Source organism: Caretta caretta, chromosome 15, assembly GCF_965140235.1.
Source record: "Caretta caretta isolate rCarCar2 chromosome 15, rCarCar1.hap1, whole genome shotgun sequence".
NCBI classification, from domain to species: Eukaryota; Metazoa; Chordata; order Testudines; family Cheloniidae; genus Caretta; species Caretta caretta.
In genome coordinates, this window is record NC_134220.1 from 28,914,490 (window position 1) to 28,934,318 (window position 19,829).

At 46.2% G+C, this 19,829-nt stretch overlaps 1 protein-coding gene across 1 annotated transcript in view; it reads left to right on the forward strand.

Annotated features, from left to right (window-relative positions):
- WSCD2 (WSC domain containing 2) overlaps window positions 1-19,829 on the forward strand; it is a 135,425-nt gene that overhangs the window by 108,942 nt on the left and 6,654 nt on the right. The window contains exon 8 of the mRNA XM_048821187.2: window positions 8,810-9,010. Within this exon, the coding sequence (XP_048677144.1) occupies window positions 8,810-9,010 (201 nt within the window). The remainder of the gene's footprint in view (window positions 1-8,809; window positions 9,011-19,829) is intronic.

The window sequence follows — 19,829 nt, forward strand, 5'->3', positions numbered from 1 at the left end:
TCCTCTTAATAAAATTTGGTTCTATCATTCAAAGTATCATCCAAGGTCCTCTACGAAATTAAATTGTCTTTAACTGACTTAGAGGCTCAAACCTGAAAACTAAGCTTGGTCTATTGCATTCTTAGCTTTAACAATTTAATGCGTATTGGAAACATTTAAAATGCAAGGTCACAGGCGTCACCAGCACTTTTGCTATCTCTGTGACTTCCGATGGCCTATCAACAGGGATCTCAGGAACTGGACAACTTTAAGGATTTCAGAAGAAAGGCAGCAGAGGAGATTTAAACTAAAAAATACACTACTGTGAGTAGGGAAGGAAATGTGCTTTATTAATGAGCAAAAGAACATGAAGGGTGTCACTGGCACTGACTTTCCATTGTGCTGGGGGGTGCTCGACCCCTGGCTCTGCCCCAGACCCTACCCCACTCCACCCCTTGCCTCCAGGCCCTGAGCACCCACAGAGTCAGCTCCTATGAACGGTGCACAGGCCAAATTCTCCTCCCTGCAATGAAAACTCATCGATAGATAGGTGGGTAGAATTCCATTTAATTCAATGTAACTACTCTTGATTTACCCCTTCTTCCCGAAACTGACACATGTCAGGGATGGTCTAAGGCAGTGGTTCTCAATCGGGGTACACAGATCCCTGGGGGTATGCAGAGGTCTGCATCAACACATCTAGAGATTTGCCTAGTTCTAAAACGGGCTACTTAAAAAGCCCTAGCGAAGTCAGTACAATCTAAAATTTCATACCAGACAATGACTTTATACAGCTTTATATACTATACACTGAAATGTAAGCACAATATTTATATTAGTTGGTTTATTTTATCATTATGTGGTAAAAACGAGAAAGTCAGCCATTTCTCAGGAATAGGGGGCTGTGACACTTTTGTCTTTTTATGTCTGATTTTGTAAGCACGTAGTTTTTGAGTGAGCTGGAACTTGGGGGGACGCAAGACAAATCAGACTCCTGAAAGGGGTACAGTAGTCTGGAAAGGTGAAGAGCCACTGGTCTAAAGGTACCTCATTTCAAAGCAGCCGCTGACTTGTGTTGTCAATGAAGGAGCAATAGCTGTAAAACATAAAGTAACAGGGACCTGAAAACCACAGTTAATGGAAGGCCCTTGAGAAGTGTAGCCACCTGCTCAAATGCCAGCACATACAGCTGATTCTGTTTCCCCTTCTTGTCCTCACTGCTCTGAAACAGAGTTTTGAGTCTTTCAAGCCATCACAATGTCTTGGTAGATTTGTTACTAGGGATTCGCTTAGTGCATTTCAAATGGCCCCAAACCCAGCAGTCCTTATTCAGGCAACACTTTCTTTGGCTCCAGTAGGAATTTTGCCTGAGGAAAGACTTCAGGCTTTGGGCCAAGTCTTGCCCCAGGCTCGTGGTGTGATCTCCACGGTGTAGGAGGGAGGGAGGGACAGATAGCTCAAGTGGTTTGACCATTGGCCTGCTAAACCTAGGGTTGTGAGTTCAATCCTTGAGGGGGCCATTTGGGATCTGGGGCAAAAATTGGGGATTGGTCCTGCTTTGAGCAGGGGGTTGGACTAGATGACCTCCTGAGGTCCCTTCCAACCCTGATATTCTATGATTCTATGACACGCGTCACTCCTTTCTGTTCCTGCTATACAGTTCTATTTGCACGGTCCACCTAGCATCACCTCCTCGGAAAAGGCTTGAGGGCTGGACTGTGCCATTTCCACGGAGCCCTGGGTGGGGCATGGTGCCATTTAGCTCAAATGAGGACAATCTGAATTCACCCCCTGCATATCCACATGCACCTTCCAGATTGTGGGCTGCCTTGCGTGACCTCCCAAGTAAATAAGGGGGTAATTCCCTGGCACCAGCTACTTGGATTGCGGGAAGCAGGAAGAACAGTCTCTGTGGGACCAAGGGGGAGGAGGAGGTGGGAAGTGGGTGGAGAGTGTGCGGAGCCTTGGCTCCCTCCATCCCATTGCACCAGCTACAGTTGCTATGCCAGCCTCCCGGGGGATGCATGCCACACCCGGTGTGGACCTGGGAGTAGTGGGAACCTGGGAGACAGATTCTAAGCCAATCACACTGCCTGTTGCTTGGGGTTCGAGGCCATGCCATGACTGGGCCCTTCACTTTGGCGTGGAAAAATTCTATGTCATGTTTGTGTTGCAGCTGTCACTTGTGGTCCATGCTGGGGACTGAAACTTCCCATAAAAGGTCTTGGCTGGAGTGGCTTGGAATTTGTCAAAAATTTTCAAATTCCACATTTTTGCACCAAAATAAATAAATAAATAAATAAAATATCCACTCATTTTTGACCAACTCCAGGCTCAGCCGACTGCAGCGTGGCTGGACCAAATGCCAGGGGGCAAACTCCCACTTTGTTTTGCATTATAAAAACGATTTGGGGGTCTTATAACAGACTCCCTCCGCCCCCTTAACTGGGTATTTTACCCTGCCTTTATCCTGCCTTGTCCCCTGTTTATGATACCCATTTTGTAGTATGTCAGTACTAAACTGTGGATTCATGTGGGTCACCCCAAGACCATCAAATCTGCCTTTAAACTCACATTTCATTAGGGATTTTTTTAAAAATAACTTCTGTGGGAGACTAAGTTAGCGCAGTTGACAATCTCCATCCTCTGAGAGAGCACAAGAAGAATTCAGCAACCAAACGCAACAATAACAAAGACAGCATCGGTACATCAATCAGTCTTAAATAATCTCCCGGGCAGAGAGGAAAACTGCTGAGAGTTAATTTAATGATACAACAAAGCAAGGCTGCGTGCTGGCTGGCTATGACGGTAAAACACCGATGTCCTGCGTTAACAGTCAGGTAGAGGACTAGAAAGGGTTGGCTTTCATGGATTTGACAGTCTTCCTCCAGAGTGCACAAACTGCTAACCAAAAACATCACAGATCCCTAGTGAGAAGGGCCAAAACAGAGGCAATCTGGGGGTCACCCAATGGAACCTCCCTGTGGCTAGCAGGACCGCAGCCCACCTCCACTGAACAGCATCAAGCCGAGTCGTCTCTCCTGGCCCGCTAACGCCTCTTGAAAGAGACAGTAGCCCATTCCATCTGGAGCCACCATGAGCAGGAATTTCCGAAGGGACATGTGGTTTTGAGCACCACACTTCTGGTGGCCCAACTTGAGGCAGTTTTACGGGACCTGATTCTAAAAAAGTGCCGCGCACTTGTCCTTTTTAGTGGCATTTAAGCATGTGCTTGAAGCTAAACACGTGCTTTATACATAGCTGCAAAGATTCCAAGGCCAGAAGGGACCACTGTGATCACGTAGTCTGACCTCCTGGATGACACAGTCTGGAAACCTGCCCCACAATAATCCCTAGAGCAGATCTTTTAGGAAACAGCCCATCTTGATTTAAAAATTACCAGTGATGGAGAATCCCCCAGGATCCTTTATGTGCTCTGCAGAACAGAGAGGAACATAAGCACATTCTTCAAATTAAACACGTGCTAAATTTCTCTGCTGAATCTTGACTTTAAATTCTCTGGACCTTTGTAAAACAGGGAATAACGCTAAATTAAATTATTAAATTAAATTCTCTGGACTTCAGTTCCCCTTTGTAAAACAGAGAATAAAGTTTGTATTTGAAATCCGTCAACGGGCTCATGGATGATTTGCAAACAGAGAGAGGGGGTCAGTTCCTTTTGAATATCATTCACACTGGATAATTTAACGAGCCCCAGTAGTTCTCTTTCTGTTTCTCGTCTTGCTGGTAACTTGGGAAAGCGTGAAAAGGGCAAGTCGTCTGAGAACAAGTTATCCACTCCCCTTCCCCATTGCAAAAAAATGTTTTGGTTCAGACTGAAATGTGAGCATGGAGTCAGATCACTTTGCTTTTTGTCAGGCTCAGCTCCCCCTGTTCCTACCACAAAACAGGCCATTCCACAAAAGCACTCCCTCCTCCAAATAAGAATATATCTGCTTTCGAAATGCAGTAAATCCCCTCACCCTATGTTGGGAGAGGCCAATCTCTCGGTTACAAATTAGACTGCTTCAGCGCAAATGTTATTGCTTAGGGCATGCAGGATGGCTTAACAGAAAAACGTTAGCCTGCCGGTCTGCTCACTGCTGCTGGTTGACTCGCAAAGCATGTTTCTCCTTGGGCATAATGATTTTGCGGATATCCATCTTTTGTTCCTGTGTGAGATGGAGAAATTAATATTTTTACAGGGAAAGAGCTCTTCCCCCATTCTGCCTCTAAAGCCCCTGGAGGGACAATAGCAACACTGCCCCGATGAGGTAAAAAATGACGGTATGACTTGGCTAGAACTATAAAGAGCTACAGGTGTGCTCAGTGCAGGGAAGGTCTGAAACGGACAGAGGAATAGCTTCTGGGACGAGTGAGGGCAACACAAGGAAGAACAGCTTTCATGCACTTATGCAATTAGCTATGGAACTTTTTGCCATAAGATATAATTGAGCCAAAGACATTAGTAGGATTCATTGAAGGCGTCGCCATTTATATGGCTAACAATAGTATCCAAAGTGGAATAATATGGTTATTTGTTATAAAAGAAGACTTGTGGAAAAGTTATAAACCCTCATGCTCCAGGGCATAAGACAACCTCTCAGGGTGGTCAGGAAGAAACTTCTCTGTGAAAAGGTTATTTGGTCAGTTCCTTCTGCAGGATTTCTTGCACCTGCCTCTAAAGCAGGCATTGCTGGCCAGTGTGGCTAGCAGGATACCAGACTTAATGGACCACTGCCCTGATCTAGTCTGGTAATTTTTATGTTCTCATGAAGCTCCAGAAGAAAATACATAAATTATTATTATTTATTCTTTGTATTACAGTAGTGCTGTAGGCAGGGTTCAGGGCCCCATTGCATGCAGTTCCCAAACTTTCCCCCTGCGTGATCCCATTTTCAGATGTATTGCCTCCCAGACAGCATGGAGGATGCCATTTTAAAATGGCACCCTGCAGGCAGCGTAATCTCATATGCACCGTATGTACTAGGTCACGCTGGGCTGAGGAGGCCAGTTTGTTCCACAGAATGTGCTACTCTGAAGACACCATTTTGCTCCACAAACACCGACTAGAAAGACCCAGAGAGTTTGCAATCTAGATTAGTGCTCAAGAAATGGTCTTTCAATAGCATTCAGTCTTGTGATAAGAGGAATAATGATGATCAGATTTTATATTTATTTTCAATACCTTTATTTATAGATCCCATTTTCTTTTCTTTTCTTTTTTTAACAAAATCTCAGACAAAATCTCTCCTCCTAATGCTGTCCATACCAGAGCTGGCCTTGCAGTGCAAATGGTTATCATAGATAGTCATTTGAATACATACATGAAATTTGATTTCGTTGTGTTTGCCACTGGAACTGGGTGAATAATTTTAAGAACTTTTTTGTTGTTGAGTAAAATAGTCAATGAATAAATTATTCCTTGAGTATGTGCGCAAATGGCTCACCATTGGAAATGTTGGTCAAACCTTCAGGATTCTTTCATGTCCATGTAGATATCTGAAAGACTCACACCTAGTAAACTGCATGGCACTCAGTTTATGTGCTTCTGAAGGATGACCAACTAAGCTGACCACGTGGGGAATTGAACCTGTGACTCCAGGGGGTCTAGGCTTATGCCCAGAACTGGTCACTCCTAGGATTAGAAGAGACCATGTTTCCCTGGTAGGCTTTACCTTACCAGTCCTTGCTCAGATCAAGTCCATGAGAAGTCTATTTCAAATACATTCCAAGATTCTCTACAATTTCAGTATCAAAATGCTGAGCTCAGTTTAATTCTATGGAACCCATCTGACATGTCTTTGCAATAGTTGTAGCTGATACAGCATGATAGAGTTTCCAGACACGTTCACTTATATCAACCAATGCCCATCCCCTCGTTCTCCTTTGCACAATGGTTCTTGAGTATGTTCGTTCACTAGAGCAATTTATTTAAACGTCTTTATCCCGCTGAGTTTAAAGAAAAAACAAAACACACACACACCAAAATCTACACACTAATGATCCAAACCATTTTGTTCTGCTGGCTAAAAATCAAACAGTATTTCATGTTTATTCTGGGCTTTCTACTCATCTGACTGGGCTAGAATGTATCCAAGCAACTCATAGATTAGCGACCATGTAGCTATGTTGTACAGCATAACAGAGGAAAGCAAATTACACATCCATAATTGATGTAATACATCTACTTACACCCTCTGGCTCCCCCTGGCTTGACTCATCTGTTGACATGGTTTTTTTCTGTTTATTTAGACATGGTGTGTGTATTTTTCATACAGCTAGGCCTGCGGGTCATGGAGACGAGGCTGTTCGGCAGGTTGAGTGCAAGCTGGTTGGCTGCTCAGTTGGATTTGCAGCTGGTGAACTAAGAAAGTGAGGCCACAGCCCTGTGTGCTCAGCAGCAAAATAAGTAGAATTCAGAGCAGCTGGGAGAGGGAAATCTGTGTCTTCCCAAAATGAGTTTGCAGGTAGTTTTTGCTATTGTTATCTTAGCCCTAGAAGATGGCACAGGATGCAAAGCAAAGTGATTTCGGCAACCACACATTGGGCCGTTGCCTCTACTCCACAGGAACCCCCAAGCACTCCTGGCGCCCGGCCTGCCCTACCCAGGCTGTAGTTAGCGCCAATTCTGCTGTGGACACCTGGCCAGCAGGAAGTGGACTGACTCCGCTGACTCTCCTCCCAAAGGCAGTATAATGACTTTAAATCACTCAGCCAGGACCAGGCTCACAACCTGGAGGCGGGGAGCCTATTCCCAATGCCCAGAGACATCCGCTCCCTTCAAGTTTATTTAAGACAAATTATTCCTTGTAGGAGCTCTGCTGAGTCATCTTGGATCAGGGACAGAGGCCAGGTGTTGGGTGAAAGCCCCAGCCAGACATCGTATGGGCCGTGGGTAAAACTGAGGCTGGTGCAGAGAACCAGCGCAATGCTTTTACACCACTTAACACCCCCAAACTGGGCTAAAGGAAGCGATGCAGAAGCCTCCTGTTGGCCTGCTGCATAGGGATGGAAATCAGCGCTGGACTCCCCAGGGGTCGGGTCACGATGGCCACCTCTAGGCTTGGCCAAACATGAGTTCAACCTGTCGGCCTGTGAGCCTGCCTTTCCTCTCCTCAGCGTCCAGGGTTGAGATCTTCAGTCAGAGATATGGGGGGGATTATTACAAATCCCGCACTGCCCCGGCTGAACACGAGTGGTGCCTCATTGGCTGTGTACAGGGGACGTGGCTGAGCTGGATTGTTGCTATATATAAACAAACCACTTTAAAAGTCGGACGAGTGAAACCAATTTACAGACAACAGCAAAGGCCGGTGGCATTAATGGGCACTCTGAGCGCGCCCATAACAGGCTGTCAAGTGTCATTTCTCACTTTACGAGCCGCCACCACTGAGTTGAGTGCAAACTACCAGAGCCAGGAAGGTTATACTTTAAAAGAAGTGCTCTTGACCCTCAGATTCAGACCAGGGCTCAGGTATGTTGGTTAATGCTGTAAATAGCCCATGAAGGCTCATGAATGCCAACGTGTTTGCCACTGAGGCCTCAAGGAAAGCTGAGATTTGGGAAATCGGTCTGTTTGCAGACAGCTCTGCAGACAAGTGGTGAAATTCACTGCACCAGCGCAAAGCCAGAGGCACCGGAGAATCCTTGGCACTGAACCACCTGTTGCGTACTGGTGCACAGGATTCAAAAACCTGGCTAAGTATCGCTATCCTCCTTTTATACATGAGGAATCTGAGAGGAAGTTATTTGCCTGAGTAGCCATGTGAGTCAGTGAATGAGCCAAGAAAAGAACCCAGGAATCCAGTCTTGGAGCCCTGTTGGGGACATGAAATCCAGACACATCCCATCCTTGTTGACTGGAGTGGGGGAGGCTCCCAAAGTGCTGTTTTCCAGGGAGCACTGGGAATGATGGGGCTTTTGGTGCCCCTTCTTTAGACATGGCATTGACCAATGAGGAGGCTCCAGATCTCGCTGAGAGTCGCTGCAGTTGTGGTGTGCGTGGTTTAGTCCCAGGCGAGGCGAATTAGGGGGACAGTTCACCACCTCAGCTGGCCCTTTGCCTAGCATGCCTCCAGCAACTGGCCTCGGCTAATCCAGACATGAGCAGCATGTTCCCTCGAAGTCCCTGGGAATGCCCCGAGAACACGGCCACTGCCACCCCATGCTTTCACGTCAGCAAGCTGTGGGACCTCGGCACTCACAGGCTGAGATCGACGCAGTGTGGTGGAGCTGGGGACAGCCTCTGCCTTCCAACGCACCACGGTACCGTGGATTTTTGCAAGCATTGATAAACTAAATCTCACAGAGCCTTCTGTCTTCTAGTAAAGTACAGGCATCATCATCCCATTTCACAGATGGGAGAGGCTCAGGCATGGAGAGAGGTCACCCAATTTGCCCAGCTCCAGAGAATCCACTGGAGTTACTCTTGATCTACATTGCTACAAGAGCTCAATCTGGCCCAAAGTGATTTAGCCAACCCAGGATTCCTGACTCCCCATCCCCTTCTGTAACCATTAGGCCCCACTCTCTGACAGTTGTCACTAGGACTGAAGCTGAGGTTGCATGCTGACCCACCAGATCATTGCACTGGGTAACCAGGCACTGTGCTAAGTAAAACATGAATTGCTCAGAATCCAAGCAAATACATTATTTCCTTCTGGAAAGAGGATGCAAATATATTTTAAATTGCCAGTTGCCTTCATCCAAATATATCTTGCAATCTGATTTCTTCCTGCTTCCTGTTTTCTTTTCTTTGGTCTTTTTTTTTTTAATTATTATTTTTGCATTTACTTATTCTCTTGTGTCTGTTTATTTTTCTGGAAAGGGTTCAAAGGTGAAAGGGATCACTGGCGAAGTGGAAGGACAATCTGCATCAAAACCCATGAAAGTGGCCAGAAAGAAATCGAGGCCTTTGATTCAGCCATACTGCTCATCCGGAACCCATACAAAGCCCTGATGGCTGAATTCAATCGGAAGTATGGCGGTCACATTGGATTCGCGTCTCACGCGCATTGGAAAGGCAAAGGTATGCAAGTTACCGTGATACTTTTTGCACCGGGGTCACTTGCTGGTTTGGGTTGGAGGGAAAACACCCACCCATTCAGAACACGTCTCAGTGTTTTGTGTCAGCATTTTCAAAATGAAATGTGTTGATTGTTTGGATTGAAATGACTTTTTGTTCCGAAACGTCCTTCAGACGTGCACCGGGACTTGTATGCAGTCTAGGCTGGCTGAGTTGTGCATGCCACTGCCCTCTACTAGTAGGAAGAAAGACTGAGGCTACCATACCCAGCGCTCCTTTGGCTTGTGTTTTTCAGAGCTGTGCTACAGTACAGTGGACAGTTGTAACACCTACATACAGTACATGAGGGCAGAGGCTATTACAGGGCTGCAAGGGACCTAATGAATGCATCCTTCTCATAGCCAGCAGCCTCATGTATAATAATAGTATTTGCCCTTACTTAGTACAGCGGCATAATCGCCCCCCTTTTACAGATTGCTATACAGACCACTGAGGTGACCAGCCCACAGCAGGTGGTCAGCCTGTGACCGACCTGGGACTAGAATCCAGGAGTAAAGTGGAATTTTTTAGACAAAACTTTTTTTCAGTTAAAAATGCAGATTTGGGGACACCAAAACGCTTTCTGTATTTGCGCCGGTTTCAGACTGGTTTGGGCTGAGGAAAAGAAAACCAAAAAGTCTTAAGATTTTGTTTCAACATTTTCAAAATGAAATGCTTTGACTTTTTTGGATTGAAATGACTTCTTGTTCTGAAATTTCCATCAAATTTCTTTTAATGCATTCAGGCACATTTTAAAATAACGCTTGAATGACGCAGTAATGAAACATTTCACTTCCGGATTTCATTTGACCCACAATGATTTCTCTCTCTCTCTCTCTCTCTCTCTCTCTCTCTCTTTTTTTAACTTTTTGATTCACTGAAAATTTCAAAACCATTTATGTTCGGTTCAATTTTTTTCCTAATTTTTCGGAATTACCAGCAAACTGAAAAATCCACTATTCTCACAGCTCTCTCTCTCTCTCTCTCTCTCTCTCCCAGAGTTCTGATTTCCATTCCATGGCTTTTACCACTAGATCAGAGGCCTTGTGCTCATACTTTGCACAAAGGGGCATTTCACCAAGAGAGCAAACTCATAAGGGGACTAGATATGGAGAAAGGAAATTCAGCCTTTAATCTGGGCAAACATTCAAGGAAAAGATGTTTTGCCCAGCTTTGGTGCACAGAGTTTGGTTGGTATGGCTGGTAGAGGCAGACGGAGAGGATGCTGGGATTGATTGTCCCTATCTTCTTTTAACTCATGGTACAATAGAGATAACCCTCAGGGGCTGCAGCAGGCTTGGAACGCAGCTTTTGCAGCTGGTTCTCAAACACCCATCAAAGCCATTTACTCCTCCATTTGGAACATTATCCCTTAAACAGTGGTGTTAGCAGAGGGTGACACCATCACTCCCATTGGACTATTCAATTCAGCCTTCCTATGTGCTGAGCTGAAACAGGAAACCTGTTAGTTGGAGAATGCCCCTGCCAGGGCTGCCTTTCCCTGTGGTGTTAAACCAAAACAAGTAGCTCATTAAGGCAAAAGCACCTTCATCCAGGTACCATCCAGTGCTTGTACACAAGCCCAGCCTAACTTCAACACTCTACATAATGACAGGTTTCAGAGGAACAGCCGTGTTAGTCTGTATTCGCAAAAAGAAAAGGAGTACTTGTGGCACTTAGTCTCTAAGGTGCCACAAGTACTCCTTTTCTTCTTTCAACACTCTACTAACCCGTGGGACTGAAATGCTTGTAAGAGCCCATTGGGAGGCCTTGCTTTCCCAAATACACTCCGACATGGCCCTGAATCTCTGCTTGGTAGAATGAAGGAGAAATCCTCCAGGGTTTTCCCCTCTGAAGCCAGAGCTGCTCTCAGAAAGGGGCCTGGCCTCCTTGCAGAAATCACTGTTATCAGGATGATGCCATAAAATACCTGGCCATGACATGTGGCTAATTATTCTCTTACGATTTGATGATCTTTCCCCCTGAGTGACTGGACATTCCATGTGGGAGCCCCAGCAGGAGAGAATCCTCCCTGCTAGACAAATCAGTTGCAGCCTTTTAATTCTGCACACCCAGCTGCTCCAGAGAAAGCACCTTTTCCATCCATGCACAGACACATATTGTAGATGCTTGTTAATTATAGCAATTTACAAATTGCTGTTGTGAAATTGACTTCATTGGAAAGAGTTAAAATATTTAGCTTGATTGAACATCTGCTACCCTTAATTCAGAGTTTATTTAAGGGGATCTCTTTTTGCGTTGTTGGTATGTGCCTGGATTTCATTATTGCCACATGCACTAAAATGCTCGCTCTCTCTCGCCTCATTGCAATGCCACCAATACCAGAGACATGCCCAGAGCAAAACCCCAGCTCCGACTGCAAGCCAAACTTGGGGAGAGATTCTGCCTTTTTCGACACAGCTCTGAGCACAGGGTGGTGCGTCAGGGGTGCTGTCCCAGGAGGAATTGTTTCCCCATTGGCTCTGGGGCAGTAGCGATTTGCTGTTGACTTAGGCCAGTAACAAATCATAACACCATTTCACACCAGCTCATCTGTGCCCGGGAGGTGGAGGGGGTGGAGCCTTGTCTCCATCTACTCCTCACCCATTTGTGCCACAAGGGAGTAGCCGGGGCTTGTGTGTCTTGGAAGCAAGGTCTGGGTAGCCGATGCAGGTGTGTAAGGGGGGCTTGTGCTCTGCCATACCCCCCCCCCCGGGGGACATGAACCAAGTCACTATCTAGCCCTCAGTCTGGGGCAGTTCATAGGTTCAGAAGAGACCACATTGATCATCTAGCCTGACCTGCGTGACAGAAGCCATAGAGCGTCCCAGCATTCATGGCTGTTTGAACTGCAGCAGATCTTCTAAAATAACAGCCCATCTTGTGCTCACCTCTGGGGTTACATTTTAGCAGTTTAGGCCCCCCTCTAGGACTGATGTGAAGGCTGAGGGAATTCAGGCATGACGGGGTGCTGAGTCTTTCTTTGGAGTATGTGTCTCCATGCCCTGGTCTCTGTGCTGAGGGTGCTGACAACAGTGCTATCTGGAACCACGAGTGGTAGGTTTTTGGATACCCATCCGGGCAGCCCCATCTGCTGCTCTCCTTCAAATGACTGTCAGAGATAGCAGGCTGGATTTTATTTTCAATTATCCAGAGCTACCCCACTGAAGTCACTGGGGTTCTCTTGGATTTATGTCCACGCAAGTGAGATCAGAATCACACCAAGCAATACGGGATGACTCCTTCAGAAGGATACAGGACAAAGGCAGTTGTCCATTTCTCCCTCCACTGTTGATGTTTAGGGGACAAAATTCCTGCATAGCCCTGCTCAGTTTGTGTAGCTCAGGGAAGGGCAACTGTCAACAGGTAGCCAGGCAGGCCATTCCCCGATCTGCACCAATGGGGTCATTTGCAGGTTTCACTATGTACACGTGGGCAGGTTTTCGGGTCCAGTGAGCATGTGCATATTTCCATGCCTCCCCTCACTGTATCCACACTTGAAACCTTTTTCTTTAACATGCTGGTCTGGGATAGCTAACTGTTCCAGAAATTTCTCTGTGTAAGTTTGTGCCAGTCAGGTAGAGCGCTCAGCATGATTCACTGATTATCTTAGCAATAATTATACTGCACAGAGAATGTGGAGAGAGGAAGCCTCAGAGAAGCTTATCTGAGGTGTTAGAACAATCAACACACAAAGCTGAGGAGAAGGTGGGAAAAATCTGTCCACAAATACTCTCTCCAACGCAAAAACTAATTTCGATTTGGATTTAAGTCAAAATATGCCACCCTGTGCTCTAAATAAGACACATATTTGTATCAGTGAGGGTAATTAACTGGTGGAACAACTTGCCAAGGGACGTGGTGGAGTCCCCATCATCACTCGATGTCTTTACATCAAGAACGGATGGCTTTCTAAAGGGTACGCAATGGATCAATGACAAGATGTGGGTCTGAGACAGGAAATAGAGGGCGAAACCCTTTGCCTGCGTTATGCAGGAAGTCAGACTAGGTGATTGCAGTGGTCCCTTCTGGCCTGGAAATCTGTGAATCTATAGAACTGCAAACCTTTCAAGTTCACTCTCCATGAAAGCTCAAGCACTTCATCTTTACCAGCATGAATACTCATGAAGAGCAACATTTCCTACTGGACTGTCCTGTTGGTGGAATTTTGGGACTAGCACTGTGTTGCTTAGTTACCTGACTCATCCCATCAGAGGACAAAACCAGAATTCATAGAATAGTCAACACACTGCAAACCAGATGCACTATATCCCTCTGCAGAGCGGGCAGCACACAGTGCCTCGGCATTACTTAAGCCCTTGTTTGAGGGCTGAAGTGGACAACAAGTGGCTTCTGCCCAGGGGTGAATTTTACCCATTCTGAATATTTGCAGTAAACTCTTAACAAATAACCTGCAGAGCAAAAATTATTCTCTGCAGAAATTCACCGATAAATCTGAATAGAGAATCAATTTAACCATGGTGCAAACCGAAAAGAAGGCAACATTTGTCATAGGAATTATCTATTGGAAATCATTCACTCAGCTTTGCCCGCTCCTGGATACCTGTCCCAAAGCATTCCCCGTTCAATGGGGGACTTGCAAGGCAGTCGCACTGCTGATTCCAAGTGCCAGAGTACCAGTGAGTCCAGTAAAAATGGGAAAATATGTCTTAGTGCCGAGCAGGTTTAGAAACACAGGACCTAATATTACAGAGTTATGGTTCTGTCAATAACTATGAAACAGTGCAGTGAAGAAAGGCTGCTTTCATTGCAATTGGCATCCATGTGTGTTCTATTAATCTCTGCTCAGGATTGCTGCAGTGGAAAGGAGAGAGGCAGAGAGGGAATTGGAGTCGGGGCACTAGCGCAGATTTTTCTTTTTTACTACAAGTGATTGTTTCCCCGAAGGGTTGAAGGGGAAAGGCTGGAGAGAAATATACCAGCTAGTTCTCCAAACTATTCTAACTGCAGAATCAGCCAAGGTCAGCTGTAGGCATGTTTGGGACCCTGCAGTTTTGTGGTCCAGTTCTCACTTGGCAGCTCACATTCCAGCCCAGTCTCCCTCTCCAGCAACGGAATGAGAGTGGTGAAAAACTTGCCCCCATTTCCTGATCTCCTGCTTGGTACCATTAGGTCCCCATAAATTATACGGCTGACCACTCAGGAGGGGGCTGCGGGCTGGGGCAGAGGTGCAGGGGGGTGAGGGCTCTGGCTGGGGGTGCAGACTCTGGGGTAGGGCTGGGGATGAGGGGTTTGGGGTGTAGGAGGGTGCTCCAGGCTGGGACTGAGGGGTGCAGAGGATGGGAGGGGGATCAGGGCTGGGGAAGGGGGTTGGGTCACGGGGGGGATTCAGGGGTGCAGGCTCCAGGCGGCTCTTACCTCAAGCAGCTCCTGGAAGCAGTGGCATGTCCCCCCTCCGGCTCCTGCCCGCCACTCTGTGTAACCACTAAAGCACAAGCCTCTACCACGTGAAAGGAATAATTCCATATGTTGGTAGCAGTGGTAGGGCTGTTATCCTGAATGGGAACCAGCTCCTTGAGGATAACAACCTTTGAACCTTGGTGCAAGTACCTGCCCTGCAATAGACTAATAACAATAATACCTTGTTCCTATCTAGCACTTTTCATCCATAGAGCTTAAAGTGCATTACAAGGGAGGGTCAATCCGATTATCCCCATTCTAGGGATGGGAAAACTGAGGCATAGAGAGGAGAAGTGACTTGCCACCAGCCAATGGCAGAAGCAGGAATAGAACCCAGGGCTCGTGGGTCCTAGTCCACTATCCACTGGGCAACACTGCCTATGTGACCATGGGCAACTCACTTAGCCTGTCTGTGCCTCAGGTCCCGCTCTGTGCAATGGGGAAAACAGCATGGCTCTGCCTCACAGGGGTCTTGTGCAACAAAAACAGTAACGATTGTGAGGCACTCAGATACTGCAGTGAAGGGGGCCAGATAAGTCCCTAAGATGAAAGGTGGAGGAAGACACCGCTCACCCTTTTAAGAGGCCTCTTGTCTGGAATGCTCCGGAGCCATAGATTAAAACAAAAGGGTGAGCCAGCATTTTGTTACTTCCCCGTAAATCCCGAAGAATGGGAGTCCCTTATCGACGCAGCCTCCTGTGCGGCACAGACAGCTGTAGCATTGCTCATTCTTCCCACAGCCATGGCCTCCGGGCCGAAGGAAGGGGGAGCGACTCTTCATGGGAAGAGAGAGATGATTACATTTTCTTTGCTAGTTTAATCCGTGGCCTTTCCTCAGCCGCGACTGTCAGTTTGGCCACACGTAGGGCACTGGTTGTTTTTCTTTCCTGACCGAGCTATTGGCCTTTCTCTTGCCACTGAGTTATGGACACCCAACTTATTTCATGTCAGACATGACTTTAATTTTAAGCATAAATTTAAAATGAATTAAATTAATTTTAATTTAAAATTAAAGTCATCCTCCATGGCATTTGCCCTCTGAGCTAGCCCCCAGGAAAGCCTACCTTTAACCCTTCACCATGGGGCTACATTTATGCATCCAAATCATGTGTGTCTGTATGTAGTGGCAGACCAGGGACTGCCACTGGTACCTTGTTCCCTATCATTAAAAGCAAACAAAGGAAAGGCCTAACTGGCTGGATATGAAAATGACCAATAGAAACAGGATCTTCTTGGTTTTTACTTTTCTCATAAGGATCTCTGCATCATGTTCAAGCATCGTATGCTCTGTCTATGCACTGGTCAGCGCAGACAGACCCTGGAGACTGGATTCCTCTTGTTTTCTGTGTGTCACTCTACTGCAACTTCCCTCACCAACATGGCTCAGTCGGCCCCAAAGAGAGAACCCCCCGCAATGGCTGAAAGAGGAGCTCACTCCCCAGGGCCAATCCAGTCCTAAAGGCTGTGAGTGCCAACAGGGAGGGCATTTTAGGTCCCAGATCAGGAAGGGCATTTCAGGACCTGCGTGAAATGAGCCTAAGTGCTTTCCTGAATCAGCGCCATCATGCCAATGATGAGTTTTTCCACCCAGCTCTGAATTAGGTGAATATGTATTTCACAGAAATACACCAGCAGTTGACTCCCAGCAAGGTGACGTTTTGTGCGGCCAAAATCTCTGTGAAAGCCCCTCCGCCGTTTCAAGCTTTGACTTACAAATTCCCCTCTGCCAACAATGGGATTTGACCAAAGACCTGCTCTGCCCTAAGAAGGTGCTTTGGCCTCACCTGTGGAAATATGTCTGAGTAGACTAGAACCTGAGATGGTGTGGAAGGGCTTTGCTGGACCATGAATGGTGATTTTCAGTCACTCTTGGAACACTGAGAAGGGTGAGGGGTGACTTGAGCACACCGTATAGGTTCCTACATGGGGAACAAACATCTGATAATGGCATGTCAGTCTAGCAGACAAAGATGTAACAAGATCCAAGGGCTGGAAATCAAAGGTAGGCATATTCAGACTGCAAATAAGGTGGACAATTTTTTAATGGTGAGGGTAATTAATGATTGGAACAATTTCCCAAGAGTTGAGGTGGGTTCTTATCAAGATTGGGTAGTTTTCTAAAAGATCTACTCTAGCTCAAACAGGAATTAATTCAGGGAAGTCCTATGGCCTCTGTTATGCTGGAGGTCAGACTAGCTGATTGCAGAGCTCCTCTCTGGCTTTACAATCTATGAACCTCTCACTCAGCAAGTGACTTCTAGGCCGTTGAGTCGAACGGGCCAGACTGTGACCTTGGTCACACCACGCTGTGGAACTGGAGTGACTCAGCTCACTGCAGTGGCCCAAATCTACACCGGTGTGAGTGGCAGAGGAATCTACATCCACCCGTCTAAGGGGAGCTTATCGCTGTGACTAGGATACCAACCCAACTTTCAAAAATGGAAGTATGGCAGCTCCCTGTCTGAGCAAATGCAGTGGGCATGTAAGGCACTATCAGAATTATCTGAACAACTGCATGTGAGGGGATGAGACCTTGCTTGGCTTCTCCTGGCTGCTGCTGTTGTTGAATATAGCTGCTGATCTTTTCTTTCCCTCCTGGTTGCAGCTGGGCTTTTCACCAGCCTGGGCTGAAGGCTCTTTGAAATCAGTATTTTGTTCCGTGACATTAATTTTATGATATCCCTGGAGTGGTTCCAAAGCAAAGTTTTATGTGATATGATTACACAAGGTGAATTGTCCTGTATCTGCTTAATGAAACAGATACCGTCTTTAATGATTCTTTGGGGAATTAAATACAGTTAAGCTATTAATCAGGCATTGGTTCCTCAAGGAGGACAAGAGGAAGGAGCACATACCCAGAGCTTTTATGCATCATAAGATACATGTGTATTACAGTTTCAGCAGAATCACAGCTTATTATTGGTGTTTCATTATCCTTTTTATCACCTGATTTTAATGTGGGGATCAATTAGCGAGAGACCTTGGGAATAACGGAAAGATTTTTAGTAGGAAGCGCGTGAAGTGAGCCTAGGAATCAGATGACTAGTTGAGCTCACTGAGGATATTATCAATCACCAGCCAAAGACCTTTGTGGAAGTTTATCGACAGGGCCTATTGTCATTTCTTTCAGAGCCATTTTGCTGAACTACTCCTGGTGTTGAGGATCAGAAAACACCACATTTAGTATCTCTCTCTCTCTCTCAAACACACACACACATGGGGCCCATTTTTATTTACAGTTGTCCAAGGGAAAGAATTGAAACTATAAAGTCAACCTCAAAACTCCGTGATTAGACAGACTGTTTGCATTCAATTTCAGGAGTGACAGGTGGTAATAGCCACTTTGATTAAACCCAGAGAGCCCAAGTGGCCTGAAGAAATGCAGAGTCAAGGCTGATTAAATGCCCGGAGGGGAGGAGGCGGGGGGGACTTGAAGTGGTTGCCACTGACAGTAGAAGTGAAAAGAAGGCAAGCATTACCTTGCCTCAGTAGCTGAGATTTCCAGCTCACATGACATTGTTGTCATGGAAATTATACCAGTTCTGTGTTCAGAAAGTGAGTCAGCCCCATTGACTTTAGAAGCAAGCAGCATCTCAGCAGAGTCGAGGGAAGCTACAAGGGGAAAAGATACTGGGCTACAGAAGAGAAGTTTCAGACTTAAAGCCAGTTTTAGGAGATTTTGGTAAAGATCAATCCGGCAAGGTCAGCAAGGTTATGTGATGCATATAGAAAAGGAGTACTTGTGGCATACAGTATGCATCCGATGAAGTGAGCTGTAGCTCACGAAAGCTTATGCTCAAATAAATTGGTTAGTCTCTAAGGTGCCACAAGTCCTCCTTTTCTTTTTGCGAATACAGACTAATATGGCTGTTACTCTGAAATCTGTCGTGATGCATATGACATGCATGAAGTTTGCATGCTGTATGGAAAGACTCCTCCTCAGCAGATGTGCTGCAGAGAGTGACTCAACCATGACTGGAAAAACACGAGGCCATTAACAGCAAGAAAACACCATTTCAACAGGGTAGGAATGTGGGATCAGTTTAGTTCTGTAAGGAGGGCCGTTAAGTTTAGAAACATGACAGTTCACAGTTGTCAGAGACATGAACAAAAGAGCACCCCCGCGCTTGTTAAAAATACTGCAGCTCTTACAGTAGTAAAAATCACACCGAATTATAGAAATGTGGGGCTGGAAGGGACCTGGAGAGTCATCAAATCCAGCCACCTGCACTGAGGCAGGACCGAATAAACCTCGACTATCCCTGACAGGTGTTTGTTCAACCTGTTCTTAAACACCTCCTATAATGGGGATTCTACAACCTCCCTTGGAAGCTTATTCCAGAGCTTAACCACCCTTATAGTTAGAAACTTTTCCCAAATATCTAACCTAAATCTCCCTTGCTGTAGATTTAGCCCATTACTACTTGTCCTACCTTCAGTGGACATGGAGAACAATTGATCACCCTCCTCTTTATAACAGCCCTTAACCTATTTGAAGACTGTTCTCAGGTTTCCCCACCCCCCACCTCAGTCTTCTTTTCTCAAGACTCAACATGCCCGATTTGTTTAACCTTCCCTCGCAGGTCAGGGTTTCTAAACCTTTGATCATTTTTGTTGCTGTCCTCTGGACTCTCTCCAGTTTGTCCACATCTTTCCTAAAGTGTGGTGCCCAGAATTGGACAGAGAACTCCAGCTGAGGCCTCACCAGTGCTGAGCTAAGTTCCCCCACACATCACCTCCATATTGGTGCACATAACAAAATTAATTACACACATGGAGGTAAAAAATTAGAGGGAACACTGGTGCTGAGTACAGCAGGACAATTACCTCCTGTGTCTTACATATGACAGGTTTCAGAGTAACAGCCGTGTTAGTCTGTATTCGCAAAAAGAAAAGGAGTACTTGTGGCACCTTAGAGACTAACCAATTTATTTGAGCATGAGCTTTCGTGAGCTACAGCTCACTTCATCAGATGTGTACCGTGGAAACTGCAGCAGACTTTATATATACACAGAGAATATGAAACAATACCTCCTCCCACCCCACTGTCCTGCTGGTAATAGCTTATCTAAAGTGATCATCAGGTGGGCCATTTCCAGCACAAATCCAGGTTTTCTCACCCTCCACCCCCCCACACAAATTCACTCTCCTGCTGGTGCTAGCCCATCCAAAGTGACAACTCTTTACATAATCAAGTCGGGCTATTTCCTGCATAAATCCAGGTTTTCTCACATCCCCCCCACCCCCATACACACACAAACTCACTCTCCTGCTGGTAACAGCTCATCTAAACTGACCACTCTCCAAGTTTAAATCCAAGTTAAACCAGAACATCTGGGGGGGGGGGGGGGGGGTAGGAAAA